This window comes from Trachemys scripta, chromosome 2 (assembly GCF_013100865.1).
Source record: "Trachemys scripta elegans isolate TJP31775 chromosome 2, CAS_Tse_1.0, whole genome shotgun sequence".
In the NCBI taxonomy this organism is placed as follows: Eukaryota; Metazoa; Chordata; order Testudines; family Emydidae; genus Trachemys; species Trachemys scripta.
The window spans coordinates 18,124,483-18,141,971 of record NC_048299.1 but is presented as its reverse complement, the minus strand read 5'-3'; the positions used below and the strand labels follow the sequence as shown (position 1 = coordinate 18,141,971).

At 39.5% G+C, this 17,489-nt stretch overlaps 1 protein-coding gene across 6 annotated transcripts in view; it reads right to left on the bottom strand.

Moving 5' to 3' along the window:
• RBM33 (RNA binding motif protein 33) overlaps positions 1 to 17,489 on the bottom strand; it is a 152,089-nt gene that overhangs the window by 115,931 nt on the left and 18,669 nt on the right. For all 6 annotated transcript variants that reach the window (XM_034759993.1, XM_034759995.1, XM_034759996.1 and 3 more), the window contains 4 exons: positions 14,844 to 14,892; positions 11,566 to 11,642; positions 7,768 to 8,080; positions 6,435 to 6,557 (listed from right to left, as the gene is read on the bottom strand). In XM_034759993.1, the coding sequence (XP_034615884.1) occupies positions 6,435 to 6,557; positions 7,768 to 8,080; positions 11,566 to 11,642; positions 14,844 to 14,892 (562 nt within the window). The remainder of the gene's footprint in view (positions 1 to 6,434; positions 6,558 to 7,767; positions 8,081 to 11,565; positions 11,643 to 14,843; positions 14,893 to 17,489) is intronic.

The window sequence follows — 17,489 nt, the reverse complement described above, 5'->3', positions numbered from 1 at the left end:
TTATCATTGTTTTTAAAGTTATGTGCCTTTTGTACCAAGAAAAGAAACTCATCAATTTGAAGCAGAATTTAGACATATAATAAATACTAATCATCAACATGACTGGAATAATGAATAAAAAGGTGACTAATGAGTTCTAATTTGGGAAGGAAGGTCACATTCTGAATAATATGGTAAAAGTAGTCAATATTATTACTTCTTCAGAAATACAGTAACATGTAAGAGATTACACTCAGAGTAACTGTCAACCCTATTTGGCAGCTTGATGTCATGACATCTGGATATTGGACTGTGCATACTTTAAGAAAGTGATATATAGACTAAGGCTTGCGAGCCGCAAATGGCTCTTTAATGTCTCCCCTCTGGCTGCTTGCAGCACGTGATATTAAAACATTGATTTAATTATCAGCCAATCTAAGTTATTAGAGAGAGAAAAACTAAATATTTCCTGTCATACTGTTTAATTACAAAAATATAGTACTATAATAAACGAAGCAATGAATTCACAGTACTGTGGCTTTTTTGGGTAACGCTGATGGCTAATTTGGCTCCCGAACCACTGAGGTTTGAATATGACTGTTTTAATAGGAAAAACATTCTCTAAAGCAACATTTGTAGCTTGTCTCAATGGAACTCTAAGCAGAAATTGTTTTTATTAGACTAAGTTTAAAATTACAAGCCAAATTATACCAGCATATCACTCTGGATAAAGTAGAACTTCAGAGTTACGAACACCTTGGAAATGAAGGTTGTTCATAATTCTGAAATGTTCGTAACTCTGAACAAAACATATGGTTCTTTCAAAAGTTTACAACTGAACATTGACTTAATACAGCTTTGAAACTTTACTATGCAGAAGAAAAATGCTGCTTTCCTCTCTTTTTTTTTTTTTAGTAGTTTACGTTTAACACAGGACTGTACTCTATTTGCCTTTTTGTACGTCTGTGTCTCTACTGCTGGCTGATTGCATACTTCCGGTTCCAAATGAGGTGTGTGGTTGATTGGTCAGTTTGTAACCGAGGTTCTACTGTACTTTCTCTCTCTCTCCTGTGTCAGTTAGCTATTGGCTTCAAACCCTCTCACAACACACACACACACACACACACAATCTTCTCTGTAGCTGTACTCCATGCTTCCCCACTTCCCTTCCTTCCCTCTTCTCTCATCTTATCTGGCTTACTGCGCTTCCTTCTACTGCCCTTCTCACTTCCTTGCTCTCTATTTAGCTAATTCTTAACAAAACCCCACAGATTTTTTTTTTTTAAATCAAGGCAATTGCATGAGATTTGCAAGCAATCACTGTGTTCCCTCTATATGTTACAACCTTTCCTCTACCCTGAGTCAACCTTGTCTATTTAGATTGTAAGCTCTTCGATGCAGGAACTTATTATTCTATATTTATACACTGCCTAACAAAATGGTTCTTGGCTGGCCCCTGGACACTACAATACAAATAAACTATAGCAATATTTATTCCGTGTAAGCAAGGGGCACAAAGTTTGCCCAGGGAAAGTCTAGGTTTGGGGCGGGGGATTCGCTAACCCATTAAAAATGTGAATGTACTTTGTAATATAGAAGAGTTGGATCTATAAAACCTTCACCACAGAGCAGCCTCTCTCACGATGGCATCTATCCAGTGAAAATTAATGAGGTTCACTATTCATGGACGACTTGTAAAAGCCAGAGTCCAGTGTTGTATATTTGATATCATATATTCAGTGATTCCTCATTTGCTTAGAGCAGCAAACATGATCCCACAAGCAAATATAAACAGGATATCCCTAGTTATGTTTAAAATACATTTCCAAAATATGACATCTTATTCCCAATTTAAGTTCCTTGTGCCAATCCCCCCCCCCACCTTTTTAAATTAAGAAAGAATGCTAGGACAAAAAGGAAATCCCACTTTAGCAAAAGGAAATATACTTCCCTGTAATTAAAACTCAGTAAATGCAGAAGTTTTAGAGACACACAAAAAAACAAAAAAACTCCCTATGAGAGCTGGAACTGTATTAGCTTTTTTAAGTCTGAAAAGTAACTGACAAGGAACATGATATTCTGGGTATACACTAGGGTCTTATGATGAGTGACTCCTCCAAAAGTTCTAACTTTTTGAATTCTAGGCAGTTATTGAATCTCACATCTGTGTCTAGAAACCCAGGAGTGGGAATCTCTAGGGATTACTTCCAGAAAAATACAGTTGCAGTTTGTTTTTAGCAGCTATCATCTCCCTTTTATCTTTTACACCAAATATATAATTGCACGTGCAGTGAAATTATTTTTTAAAACAAAATGAATGTTCATAGAGTATTTACATACAGAGTTTATGGGTAATATGTATTTCAAGATGAAAGTTAATATATATTCTGATTTTATTCTTACAAGAGAGCATTAGATTTCATTCAAATAGAATTTGTTTACATGAAGTTCCTTATCACAAAATCAATCTTACCAGCAGGGCTATTTTATATGGACTGTGGGGCAGGGACCATCTTTTTGTTCTGTGTTTGTACAGCACCTAGCACTGTGGGATCCTAGTCTATGAGTAGTGCCCTGAGGCACACTATAATAAAAGAATATTACAATATAGTGATAATCTAAGTGTTTCCAAAAGATAACAAAACTCCAATTCAAAAAGCAAAGAAACCTTTAGTTTTGTAGGGACTGGCCACAAACACAATGAGAGTAGCATTTTGTAGAACACCACAGCTGGACTACACTTCAGGATTCAACAGTATTTCTGTCCCAAATCACAAACTAATTACCATGAACAGAATGATATGCCTCCCCAAATGGGGTTGGAAGGATTATGCAGAGAAAAATAAATAACTGTCATCCAAAACTTATTCTCCATCAACATGATGGAGATGTCTCCATACACATAATGTCTCCATCAACATGAAGAATTCAGTTGCTTCAGTGAATGAGAGCTTGAAGCTGAGGGTTCAGGTATCAGACTAACAGAGGTCAAAGCACAATCCATCTATTATTCAATCACATACAAAAATGTGGAAGGCTTAGCATTAATACTCCACGCCATGCTGGAGAGATGCATTTAACTTCTGCTTTGTCTCTGTCTGCTTTGTCACTAGGATACTGTCATTCTGCTAAAAAGCAGAATCTCCAGATGCTATAGGAGCCACACTGATGAGCACAAGCACGTTCTACCCAGCAGATTACAACCAGGAAGTGGGGCAATGATTGTGGGAGAGGAAAGGCAGGGGAAATGTGACAGAAATGAATATTCCAGCTTTGTTCAGGAATGGGGAGGATCTCCATTCCCAGGGAGAGGAAGGCTAGTAATGGGCTGGACAAACAAAACAATGTTTTCTTTACCTAAGAGGTGGATCTCAGTTACCAACACTTTTGATTGCACTGCATTTTCAAGCTGATAATGAAGATCAAATACTGTTGACATTTTCGTCAATAGCAAGAACATAAACAGCTAAGATCACAGCCATACAACACCACACATCATGAATTTATTGAGTCTCCTTTGAATAAAAGGAACAAAGCTCATTAGTAAATTGCTTTTACTGAAAAACTGCAGGCAGGCAGTGCTCAAATTATAAATCTGAGGCAGTCTGAAGTTTCTCTTTCAAAATATAGGCTACAGGGCAAGTACAGTCAGCTTTAAGGTAGGTCAAAGTTTGGGCATACATAGGCTGACAACATCTGCTTTAAATCAATGACTAAAAAGAATCTCCAAGGATTTGAGTTGATGGAAAAAGTAGATAATAAAGTATATACAGGGTGTATATATGCAAGCTTAGTAATTATGTCTTCTGGTTATACAATTTGTCTCATTTTCCCAGTGGGTTCGAGCTGGTTAAATTTTTCTGCTGTTCCTGGAAAGGAGTCTACGACATATGCCTAACAGCAAACCAACTCCTCTAAGGTCTCAAACTGTAAACTCATGATGACTGATCTGATTTTGCTCAGCCTCTGAGTCTTCTTTAGCTGTCCAGAAGAATCTCTGAAAGAATTACTACTGAGATTACTTCAGAAGTAATCTCATTTTTCCTCTATGAATTTTTATAACTTTGCAACAAAATGTTGAAGTAGAGTCATATTGCACATAAGATGGAATCTGTTAGCATCAAACTATTTACCCACAACTACACTCTGGTGGTCCTAAAGAGAAGGGTCGCTTCATCAGGGTGCAGAGTACAGTTTCTGTTCTGACCTCCAGAATATTTAATAGTAAGAAAGAAAGCTGCAGAATTCAAGAGTTCAATGTGCTGAAAAGGTGTAGTTTCAAACTGTAGAACGACTGAAAATTATGCGAGTTTAGAGACTGGCATTTTCACAGTCCCACTAAGGTCAAATTACCCAGTACATTTTAGGTTTCTGCTCCACAACAATTTTTTTTTAATACTTGTCAGGGTGTTAATTACATACAATGATCTGTTTTAAGTAATAACATGATGGACTGTGCTTTCATCAGTCAATACACAGACCTTGGCTCTGGATAGTCAAAGTACAGCAGAGTACCAGAAAGAGGGTGTTTATAGGCCAACAAATGCACAAAATGAAGTATTACTAAATGGATCTATAAAACATTACTAAGACTTTAAAATGTTTATTAAATATTAATCTACCAAAGAAGATTATTCCAGTGTAGTTTGTTTATTTGATACAACTAGAGACTGAAAAATTCTAAAATTGAGTGAGGATACAAACAAAAATGCCACTTTTTGAACCTCTTGGGGTTGAACTCGCTGATGGATTTGTACTCTGGAGAGGGAACCAAGGGCTTACCTACGTGAATTGCTCCAGAGGCATAACTTCAACGTATATATATATATATATATAGCCAAGAGGCAGTAGCTAGGTCGACCAAAGAATTCTTCTGAATTAGCGCCGTCTACACCAGATCAGGTTGGCTTAACTACATCCCTTAGGGGTGTGGATTTTCCACACTCCGGAGCACATAGCTGGGTCAACTAAGCATTTTAGCATACACAAGACCCAATATTCAGCCATTCCACCTCAACGAGTATTCCAATAGATCCTATAAATTAAACTTTGAGATAAAAGTAATACTGCAGCAGATTCCTGGGCAGGCGGTAGACAACAAATCTCCTTACTACCCCCACCAGGAATCTGTTGCAAGTTAATGCTGAAGAGTCAAGTACAACCCCTTCCTACTGTAGCCAGTGAGCAAATACCTGTGGGTTTTGGCATCAAGCCTCTGTCTAATTCTGTAAGAAGGGAACAAGGGACCTCGCTGTCTTTCCTGATGGAAGAATTAAGAGAAAACTGCAAGGAGAAGCTTGTAGAATTTTCAGACCCACGCACAAGATGCTCCCAAATAAGGCACCAGATGGGTCTTTGTCTTTTTGACTTTCAATGACTCTTAGGCTTTTAAATGCTTACATTTCCTTTGAATATAGGACTTAGGCACTTTTGAAAATATTACCATCTTGACCCCAATATATTCATTTGGGCACGGAGGTGTCACATTACAGTTACTAGGATATCCAGTAGAACCTCAGCATTACAAACACCTTGGGAATGGAGGTTGTTCGTAACTCTGAACAAAACATTATGTTTGTTCTTTAAAAAGGTTACAACTGAACATTGACTTAATACAGCTTTGAAACTTTACTATGCAGAAGAAAAATTCAGATTTTAACCATCTTAATTTAAATGAAACAAGCAAAGAAAGTTTCCTTACCTTGTCAAATAATTTTTTTTTTTTTTTTTTTTACACTTTCCCCTTTTTTTTAGTAGTTTACATCTAACAGTACTGGCTTTTTTTGGTCTCTGCTGCCCGATTGCATACCTCTGGTTCCAAATGAGGTGTGGGGTTGATTACTAAGTTCATAACTCTGATGTTTGTAACTCTGAGGTTCTACTGTATGTATAAAATCACAGATACCGTGCAGAATTATCATTCTCCCACCTAAAAATTCCAGTTGTGTAAACATTAAAGGAAATATGCCCTTCACCCTTATTTGTTGCCTTCGGGTTTTCAGGGAAAAAAAATAAATCCAACACTTTCATTAGAAAAAAGTGAACACAGATGCTAGCAAAACTAGCAAAGGACAGTAAAACATTTCTACAACATACCATAAATCCTAAAAACAAAGTGATGATTTCAAGAATTGTTTCAGAGTAGCAGCCGTGTTAGTCTGTATCCGCAAAAAGAAGAACAGGAGTACTTGTGGCACCTTAGAGACTAACAAATTTATTAGAGCATATGCATCCGAAGAAGTGGGCTGTAGTCCACAAAAGCTTATGCTCTAATAAATTTGTTAGTCTCTAAGGTGCCACAAGTACTCCTGTTCTTCTTTTTTCAAGAATTGTTGGCATTTAGCCAGCTTGCAGCCAATTGGCATTAATTCTTAGCCAGCAATTTGAACAATTCTAAATTATTATAAATACTGCAATAAGTAACTGTCAAGATTTCTGTAAGGTGCACGACATACCTCTTCTGATTCATTTGTAGGTGTTTGGGAATCAGCAACCTCCTCCAATTCTTCTTCAGCTACATATTCTTCCTGTTCTTCCATCCCTTGTTGTTCATTATATGACTGTATATAATCTTCATCCTAAAACAATTATAAAAGGAAGTTACAAGGAAGGGCCACATGTGTAAAAGTTCAGAACTATACACGTATAGGTTACAGCAATTGAAAACAGGTTTCATCAAAATCCAGGCTATTACTGTGATTTTCTATTACACGTGGTAGTTAATCTAGCAGGGTTTTTAGGACAGTTGTAGTGGCTTTAATGCTGACAATATTATATTAATAACATTGTACAGCAACACAGATAACTAATATGGTGTGATCCAGCTGATGCCACAACCAATATCCCATTAATTTCAGTGGGATGAGGATCAGGCCCTTAGATTTTAAATTCTTTGGAGGTAAATCTGGAATATTTGCTTGTCTGAAGTGCCATCTGCTCCATGGCACTATATTGACAATAGCCATCTTTATTTTAAAAAGGGAAAAATAAAATATTCCATTATTCTTTAAAAAGTTATTCTACTAATTGTATACAGCTATTATTCATTTGTATGTAAGTGTTGTCTAGAAGGCCCAAACAAGGATCAAGCATCTATTATGCTAGATGCTGTACAAACATGAATAAAAAAGAAAGCAAAAAACTTTTCAGAATATGTCAGCTGATATTTTAAGCAGATTTTTTTTCTTACTAAATGCATGAAGTTTAAACTGTGATTATGGAATATATTTACTTGCAATTAAAATCAGTACATGCTCTTCTGTATGCTGCTTAAAAGATATCAAATTATGCATGTGACATTTTCTGAACTAACTCCAATCTCTTTATTCAGATTTAGACAGTTCTCAGTTACAAAAAGGATGAATGAGCAGGACATCAATCACTTTGGAATATTAGCACCTTAAAGATGTCTTTAGCAGGTCAATAATCTTTTCACCTTGGAAGGACTTTATCAGATCTTGTCTAAAGCCTGGATAAAAGCTTTTGCATTAAGTACTTCTAACAATTGGCAGTGTATCTCCACCACACAAAGCTGTTTTCTTCCTTAAGGATACAACCCTCAAGGTCATGGTTCTCAACTGCCTTCCAGCATGACAAAGGAGCATTACCTACCGCCAAACAAGCTGTCAACACAAACTTTGTCACAGCCTAGATAAAGAAACTGGCAGACAGTGATAATAGGTCTAATTTCCCCCCCTCCCTAGGGAAGTAAACAGATTTCAAATCAGTCTAAAAACCGATGCACGTGAAGCAATGTGATCTTTGGAGATACAATAGAAAGAAACTCACTGGAAATTCATCTAGAGGTTCATTGATTTCAAGGTCTAGCACTTCATCATTGTAAATTTCTTCCTCTCCCTGTTCTTCCACATATTCTATTTGGTCTTCTGTCAGCTCAGCATCATTGCCTTCATACTGTCCTTCCCCTGTGTACTCTTGAGAGTATACTTCAGGTTCATCCGATTTGTCATAAGCTATTTCGTCCTCCCCTTGGTCATATTCCGACTCATGTTCTATCGAATGATCATTAGCGTTCTCAGAGTAGTCATATGATGTAACCATGCCAGATGTAGCATTAAGACTAACTGTGACACCTTGAGAACTGCAGTGGAAGGGGGAAAAAAGATTCAGACCAAAGTTGAAAATATACCAATTAACTACATTTGTGAGGATTTAGTACAATGGAGCAGACAAATACATGTACTCTAAATTATTGAACAAAAATATAGCTCACACATCAACTTGACTGCATGCCATAAACTCATAATGCATACTGTACCACAGCTTATCACCAGCTGCAGATTATTTGACCAGGGGAATCAAACCAACCAGATGGTCTAACAGGTTAGGCTGGCAGAAGTCCTGCATGGTAACCAAGCAGACTGGATTCAATTTTAATTCCCAGACTAACAAAAATACACAAAATGACTTCAACTGCATCTGCTTTCTAATACCTCCAAGAAAGCTACTAAATCATTTTTATTACTATATTAATGTAGACAAGAAACAAGCAATTTGAATTTAGATTGTTGTATTAATTATGGTAGATTTAAGTTTCCATTCAGAAAAAAAAAATACAATTTATACAGTCAAGAACTGTCTTTTAAAGGTGACCTGTGGAGGTTTAAAAAAATTCTTTTATATCAGTAACAGAATTTGTGTGAACCTAAAAACAGTATTTAAGAAATTGTTTGAAAACTCAGATTCTTCTTATGAGCTAAGGCTAGAATTTAAGTTTTGATGTTTAATTTGCAACAGTTGATATCACAACCACCTAAAAACAGTTAATCTCCAACTCGAGATTTGGTGAGAAAGTAGGAAAACAAGTTTATTCACAAATATGATGTTTTAAATTGTATTTACTTGAAATGCACCATTACTGATTTGCTGAACATTTTGATTGAAAAATGTTTTTGGAGGGGTGTTTTACTTTTAAAAACTTTTTCCTTTACCATGTTACAATTCTACAAGTTATCTTAAAAGGGATCTACTTTTGCAAAATTTGGGACCACAAGATCTAAACAGATTTGTATGCTGTTTGTACACCAAGTTGGCCCCAGCCTGGAAGGGCTTTGAGTGGAAGTTGGAGGGAAAAGCAGCAAAAGCGTTCACCCCAAGGGTAACAGTAATACAGCTGCCAGAGATGGAAAAGTAATAGTTCATATAAATCAGGGCTTATGCACAGTTAAAATGCTGCAGTGGCACGCTTCAGTGAAGATACCGCATACACAGACGGGAAGGGTTCTCCCATCAGCGCAGGTATTCACCTCCATGAGAGGCGGTAGAATTCTCCCATCGACGTAACACTGCCAACACCAGGGGTTGGATCTAATTTTTCTCAACCCATGCACTCCGACCCTAATTTCCTAGTATAGACCAGGCCTCAGTTTCCCTCCCCTTGGGCAGCACTACTGCCTATTCTGAGTGCTCTCCTCTTTCCTTTCACCACCTGTGCAGTCACATAGCTATCCCCTGCTGCACCTAGGGTGACCAGACAGCAAGTGTGAAAAATCGGGACAGAGAGTGGGGGGTAATAGGAGCCTATATAAGAAAAAGACCCCAAAATCGGGACTGTCCCTATAAAATCGGGACATCTGGTCACCCTAAGCACAGCACAAGAAGGGAAAGGTAGCAGGGGAAAGAAATAAAGGACACACAACTAGGTATCTCCTACTTAAAGGAAAATCCTGTTTCTGTTTTGATGGCTCTTTAGCTCAATTCTGCTGAGAGAACAGCACCATGTGCCCAGATTGCTAGTCTGAGGATGGAGGGAGTTTGACCCTACTCCCATAACTGCAGTAGAGAAAGCTACCTCCTTTTCCTCCCTTCCCTGCCCAATGTGGACTGCGGGTGGGAAAAAAAATCTTAGGACAGACACCACTTTGTCTCCTAGAGTGAGCTTTCCAAGCTGTCAGATATATTGTATTGGACCATATGACCCCTTTAGCCTGTACCCTCAAACAGCATATAGTGAGTTAGGGACACACCACCACCACAGAACATTCATGTGGCAGGGAGTGACTGTTCATCTCTAAAGCCTTGTACAAGTCTTTGTATAAGTTTCAGTACTGCATGGTGCAAGAAGGGATGCAACAATACAGTCCTCGATTCAAATTTCATACATTTGGAGCCAACCTCCACAGACTCAGAGGATGTCAGATACCCTCTTGAAGTTAAGGGGGCATTCCAGGGGTTCTGCAGGAGTCATGGCTTATGATGGTGATGGCGGGGGGTGGGGGGGAAGGGGGATGGAGAAATAGGACTTGTGCTGATATCAATGATTTAAAAACAAAAACCCATTAACTGAAAGTTAAGATTGCATAGCTGAAATGTCTTATAGCTCAAACTATATGATTAAATGATGGGCTGAAAACAAATAATAAGCAATTTCAGGTCAAGCGATAATTTTAGGGATAGTTTTACAAACCACTGCAATTATAAGATTACAATTGCTTTCTCAGCCATAAATACAGTAGAAGCATGTTTGGTTTATACAAAAAATTTTATGGATATATCCAGATACAAGGGAAGGCATTTCAAAGCAAATAACGCAGATACAACCTTATTCTGGAACATGGAAATTTTTGCAAGAATTGATTTCAATGAACAGATTTTACTATATAGCATTACTAGTGCAATGATTACCTGAATATCTTGCATTCCTGATGCCCAATACTCTATTAAAAGTCAGTAAGAATACCTATTGTTTGCAGTGTAGTTGTAGCTGTGCTGCTCCCAGGATATTATAGAGACAATATCTTTTATTAGACCAACTTCCATTGGTGAAAGAGACAAGCTTCTGAGGGTATGTCTACACTGCCCACGTTACAGCACGGCCGTGGCAATGCTGTGACGTGGGCAGTGTAGTCACGCTTTATCGTTGGGGGGAAAGCTCTCCCGGCAATAAAAAAAGAACCACCCCGAATCACTGGGAGCCGCGCTCCCGGCGATAAAGTGCTATCTATACCGGCACTTTTTAGTGCTCAAACTTTTGTCGCTCGGGGGGGGGGGGGGGGGGGGGGGGGGGGGGGAGGAGGCATCACATCCCTGAATGACTAAAGTTTTAGCGCTGAAAGTGGCAGTGTAGACACTTCTTCCAGTCCAAGAAAGGTACTCAGAGTGTCAATAGCTAAATACAAGGTTGAACAAATTGCATATGGACTTAACACATGTTGCAAGAGACCATTCAAGGTGAAATGGACAGTTAACACCTTTGCAGTCATGGGACACAGGAGGGCTAGTGGGTTACAGGAAACCTGCACAACACCATCAAAAAATGAGCCTGGGAGCTTAAATTCCTAACTTTTTCTAGACACTAAAAATCATGGACTCCTATTTGTCCTAGGAATGCAAAGGTATTAACTGTCCACGTCCCCTTGAATTGTCTCTTGCAGCATGTGCTAACTCTATGTCTAACAATCTGTTTCATCTTGTATTTAGCTGTGACACTCTGGAGCCTGGGCTACACTGCAGGGTTAGGTCAATGTAAACTGCCTTGTGGCAACCTAGCTGTGGTTCCTGGCAACGTGAGTGTCTCTCTATGCCCATTTAGTAACACCACCTCCCTGAGGGGCGTAGAACACATACCTGAAATTTTGTTCATCTTCATTGTCACTCTGTAGAAGATCATCATTCAGTTCTTCATCTGACAAGTCTGACTGATTCTAGATTATAATAAAACAAGAACAAATGTTCATGACTTTTTTTAAAACACAGTATCTCTTTGAAATAAAAGCAAAGTTAAAGGTTCTCTAAACACTACAATAAAAGAATATTGCCAATAAGCAACATGTTGACAATAAAAACGTCTGTTCAAATTTGATTGCTTTTTGAAAGAATTCTATAATTAGCTGATGAAAGGAATGATGTAGAAGACAACATATCTAAATTTCAGTGAAGCATTTGATATAGTCTCTCATGAAAACTTGCAAAATTCATTCCAATTGGCTTAGATTTCAACATTGCCACAGGGACTGAAAACTGGCTGATGGACAAACTAAAGGTAATGATCAACCAGCAATGTAATGAGTTGGGGGAGGTGTTTAGTGGAGTAGGTCAGAAGGGTTGATATTAAGTGCCTTCTTACAAACAACTTAATTAATCTAGTAGCATGACACAGAATGGGAGGGAACATCATGTTACTGCCATTTCTTGAGGATACTAACTTGGGAGAGACAAATAAATGGAAAGGATCTAGAGAGGTTAGAAATATGGGTAAATAGGAAGGAGTTCAAAGAAGAGAAAAAAAAATTACTCAGGCATATGTAATTTTTGCTGCCCTTCTCTGAATTGCTTCCAGTTTGTCAGCCGTGCTATCAACTGCTCTATTTGACTGTAACCATGAGTTACTAACTAAAAGAGCTAACTACACATAGCTTGGCTAAGTGACAGTATTCCCATCCTCCCAAAGTAGTAAAAGGTGGGTTTAGCTATAAGTAATGGGATGAGATTAAGAAGAAACCAATTTAGGCTTAATATCAGTGAAATAACTTCCCAAAAGATTTATTATTAGGCTGTTGAACAGTATCTCACAGAAAGTGGTGGGAGTCCTGCCATTTAAAAAATTTAAAATAAGACTGCACAAAGCACAATAGGTACTCCTGGGGGCATTCTGTGCCAAAAAATTAAAAATTCTGCGCACATTTTAAAACTCTGCAAATATTTGTCAAAATAACACTGCATAATCATGCCAGTTTCAATAATTTTCGTAATTTGGTAACAATACAGACACACAAAAATTCCCCTAGGAGTAGGGAGTTAAAGAAACCCCTATGACAACCCAGTTCCTGTTTCTCTGCCACCTTCCCCCTCCCAGAGCCCAGCCCAGCCACACACACCCCGAGTCCACGGATCCAGAGGGAGCAAAAGCTTGATGCTCGGTCCCAGGCTTGCACGGAATTTTGTGCGCGCTGCCTTCTCCTTTCCTCAGGGCATGCTGGGAACTGCAGCTGCCAGCAACTCTCTAGCTCCCTCCCCCTCCCTCTGGCAGGGTCTTCTATGTGCGAGCTGGGCTCTGCCGGGTCCAGCAGCCCCTATTGGCAATTAACAGCACTGCAGCCCATTTCTGTGGGGGAAAGGAAATTCTGCATTCACGTTAATTTCTGCAAAATTCTGCATTGCACAGTCACGCAGAATTCCCCCAGGAGTAAGTAGGTAACTTTGAAAAGAAATCCTGTATTGCCTGTATGATGGATTAGAATTTATTCATATTTGGATTAATTTATTTGTCTAACTCCGACCATTCTGAGAGATGTTTTTTCACCAATTTATTATGGCAAGGATTTCCTATGTAGGTATTATTCCTACCATCTTAAAAAAATGTAAAATAATGGAATTAAATTTATATTTATGGTACAAACCACTAAAAATGCACCAAAGAAAGCCAGATTTGCCAGTGGTACTTGAGGTCTGTTTAACATGAAGTTATATCATAAAATCTATCCTCCAGCTGTGAGTAAAAATGTTCAGAAAACAATCTCTCTTTTTAATTTTGTTTACTTAGTATTTAACAGAGTAGCCTCCTCTTCTTCTATTTTCTCTTCCTATTTTCTGAGGAGAAGCCCCACTCTCTCCAGAAGACAGAGTAAGCCTGCTGAAGCAAGTAAAACTGTTTTTGGCACACCACAGGAAGTTTTGTTTTGGGAATGGGTCTCTCTCTCTCTCTCTCTCTCTCTCTCCAGGAGTCTGTGATGCAGGAGGGAGGACCCCTAGACGTCCCGTACTCCTCGCAGCCCTTCTTATTGGGATCTGACCTTTCAGTACCATCTGTCCCCCAATAACTGACCTTAGGGATTTTCCTACTGTGGGAAGGACAAAGCCATTGCCTAGTAGCTGCCCCATACACAGAAAGAAGTGGAAGGGGCTATGAGCTTTGGCTGCTGCCTGCCTTCCCCATGCATCCCTGATAGAGAAGAGCTGCAGTTCACTGGTTGTAGAAGCTGCACTGGTATCTCAGACTGGAAGGAATCAAGAAGGATAGGACTGTTGGAATGGGTCTCAGGGCTTGTCTATACTTATGGCTAAACCAGCACTACTGCAATGGCAGAGCGCTTTCCCGTCAATGTCTGTATTCCATCTCTCTGAGAGGCAGAAGGTAAGTTGGCGGGACAGTGTCTCCCGTCGATACAAAGTGGTGTGGGAGTTATGGCCAATTCAGTTATGTAACTTACATACCTGAAGTCGACGTAACTTAGGTCGACTTACAGCTTTAGTGCAGGCCAGGCCTCAGGAAGGGAAGAGAAGAATGTTGGGTAGCATCAGGGAAGTGTTGTTTTTGCACTGCTTAGGTAACAGAATAAGCCAAGCAGAAACTAGTGTTGAGAACTACCTCTCCAGACTGGTGAGTAGAACTGGGTGGAGAACAGTAACTCCGTTTCACAAAGGATTGGTTGGAACAAAACCAAAACATTTAGAAATTCTCTGCAAAACGGAATGAAGCCCTGGGGCAATCTGCAAGGCAGGGTGCCCCAGAGTCACAGACACTGAAAGCACTGGGGTCAAGAGGAACTTAGTCGAAACTGAACAATCTCTGCGAAACGTTTCAATTTTTTTTTCCCCACTAAAAGTTGGTGTTGGAATTTCTTCAACCACCTTTACTGTTTAGATGATCTAGGTGATATTAATAGATGTATAAGTTTGAAAGGTCTGCTATTGTTTGTGCTGTCTTTCGCAGTGGACTGCAAGAATTGTTTTGGGGGTCTTTTAGATTTCGGTATTTAAGTTGATTTTACCCATATAAATAGGAGATCCTTGATCATTTATAAATGGTCATATAACATGACATCATGAGTTGAGAGTAAAATATAGCTTCACATTTAAAATTGTAATGAATTATTGGGCATACATTAAACATGTTTATTTCTTACCTTTTTACCAGTAAGCAAATCCTCTCCAAGCAAATCATCTTCAAGTTCACTGGAAAATATAAGCGAATATTAAGAGTACTCATATCTCACACATGAAGAAAAATATATTTTTTCTGGAATAATTATTCAATACAGTAATTTCAATATTGGTCAGAGGAGAATTGTTACTGAATCCACAATGCTTTTTGTTTGATAAAATATATAGCACATTAATATGACGACTCAGGAAAGAGGTTTATATTATGCAAGGGATAGGCACTGAACTTCTATCTTAAGGAAGGGTGGATGTTTTCAAGATGTTGGAGTCTTTTATAAGCCATCCTTCCCAAGATAGCCAAATCATAGTACTCAAATCCAATTCCCTACATGTGGATATCTTCATGCCTTTCATCTCTGTAATTCTACTTGATTAAGCCACTAAAGAGGCACAAAGAAGCTAAATTCCTGGTAGTCGATTAGACCCAGTATGAACAGCTGAAGAGTGAGAACTTACATTTGGAGGGCAAGAGAAATCCCAGGGAAACAGACCCCTCCCCTTTGAAAAGATTTGTTCAAAGCTGGGAGAGTCTTTGAATGCTTTTGAGGGATAGCTCAGTGGTTTGAGCATTGGCCTGCTAAACACAGGGTTGGAGTTCAATCCTTGAGGGGGCCATTTAAGGATCTGGGGCAAAAATCTGCCTGGGGATTGGTCCTGCTTTAAGTAGGAGGTTGGACTAGATGACCTCCTGAGGTCCCTCCCAACCCTGATATTCTATGATCTCTAAGAGTCTACACTAAAATGTAGCTCCCACTGATGTAAGTCGCCCTCTAAACTGACTTTATGCAACCTTCATGAGAGGAGTAGTGCTTGGGTCAATGTAGTTAGGTTGACACAATGTCTGTGTAGACATTGCGTTGCTTATGTTGCCTGTTGCTGCCTGACAGCTGTCAACACCCCGGGCGGCGGGGCTCCGACTGTCAGCAACCCGCAATGCCCCATGCTGACGGTTAAATCAATGGACACACTCCTAGTGAGAGCATGCACTGCTGACAGAAGGCGCATAGTGTAGACATGAAAAACCGATTTAATTACTGCAGTGGCTGTAAGCTGCGGTAACTTAAGTTGACTTAATTTTGTAGCGCAGACTTGCCCGTAACCTCTCTCCCATAACTAAGTTCTGGGTTGCCCCCAAAGAACCACTTTTGCAGGTGAGAAACTTTAGGGCCCTTGCTAGATCTGCCCAGATCTTTCCGGTGGCATAAAGAACAAGGGAGAGAGAGAGTAACAGGTAGATCCCAAAACACAACAATAGGAGGGAACAGAAGTTCCCATTCTGTAAGTGTCAATATTAGGATCTCCAAGCCCTGATTCTGAAGGTTTGCATAAAGGATTCAGAATATGGCTTAGTGTTAAGGAATAAGAATCTACCCTTAGATGTATGGCAAGCAGAGCTTGAAGAGACAACTGATTTTTACTGATTTCCTTCGTGGGAAAAGGTAACAGCCCATAAATTACAGTAAAGTAAGTTTGGGATATATAAACAGGGAGGTAACGAAGGATGTTCAACGACCAAAGTAGAACATTCATCTTAATATTTAATCAAGCCCACAGTGAAATGATTAAGCACTTGCCATTTTTCCAATTTATTTGCCAGTAAGTCTAGCTGCAGATCCAAATTACGCATGCTAGATCGGAGAGTTGGTTGGGAATATGGAATAGGTATTTCAACACAGCTGAAGCCCAATGAAAATTCCAGGACTAATGCTGGTACCAAAAGTAGCCCTTAGAAAAGGATAAGATACGTTTTGCTGAGTTAGTTTTACTGCCTGACAATGTTCAAAAAAATATTCTTAAATGTCAAAAGATGAGGAGAGATTTCAGTTCAGCAATAAATAGGAAGGGATTATCAGCATACAACATTCATTTATGCTTACTGTTCTCAAACTTCATCCCATGAATACCTGTATATTAAACTGATTGCTAAAGGTTCAGTAGCAATATCAAACAAGAGTAGGTACAGGAGACACCTGTCTCGTGCACCCCCAGTAAAGTGACCAGACATTAGGCCCCTTTATGCACAGAGGCAGAGACCTCTGTAAAGGAAATGGATCCAGTAGAATTTAAATCCAAACCCCATCAAGTAGGCAAGTGTTTCAAAAAGGCACTGTTAAAATTCTAATGGGAAACAATTTTCCAGAACTGTGTCTTATTTTGCATTCTGGATTGCTCCCTATATCTCTTCCAAAGTAACAGAGGTCCTCCAGCTCCTGGTTACCATGCTCCAATATCCAAGGAAGGGTAAGGTGATCTAAGAATTCAAAAGGGCTTCACGGTGGGGGGATGGGGTTAGGCCAAGTAGCGACCCAAAAAGGTGGAAGCCATGGGGGTAGACTATGGGAGACGATCAAAACTACCAGAGGTGACACGTAGGGGGGTTAGGGTTACCAACTTTCTAATTGCACAAAACCGAATACCTCCGCCCTGAGGCCTTGCTCCTGCCCCTTCTCTGAGGCCCCACCCCCCACTCACTCCATCTCCCCACCCTCACTCACTTTCACCAGGCTTGGGCAGGGGTTTGGGGTGCAGGAGTGGGGTGAGAGCTCCGGCTGGGGGTGCGGGCTCTGGAGTGGTGGTGGGGGGACTGACAGCACAAGGCCCACCACCAC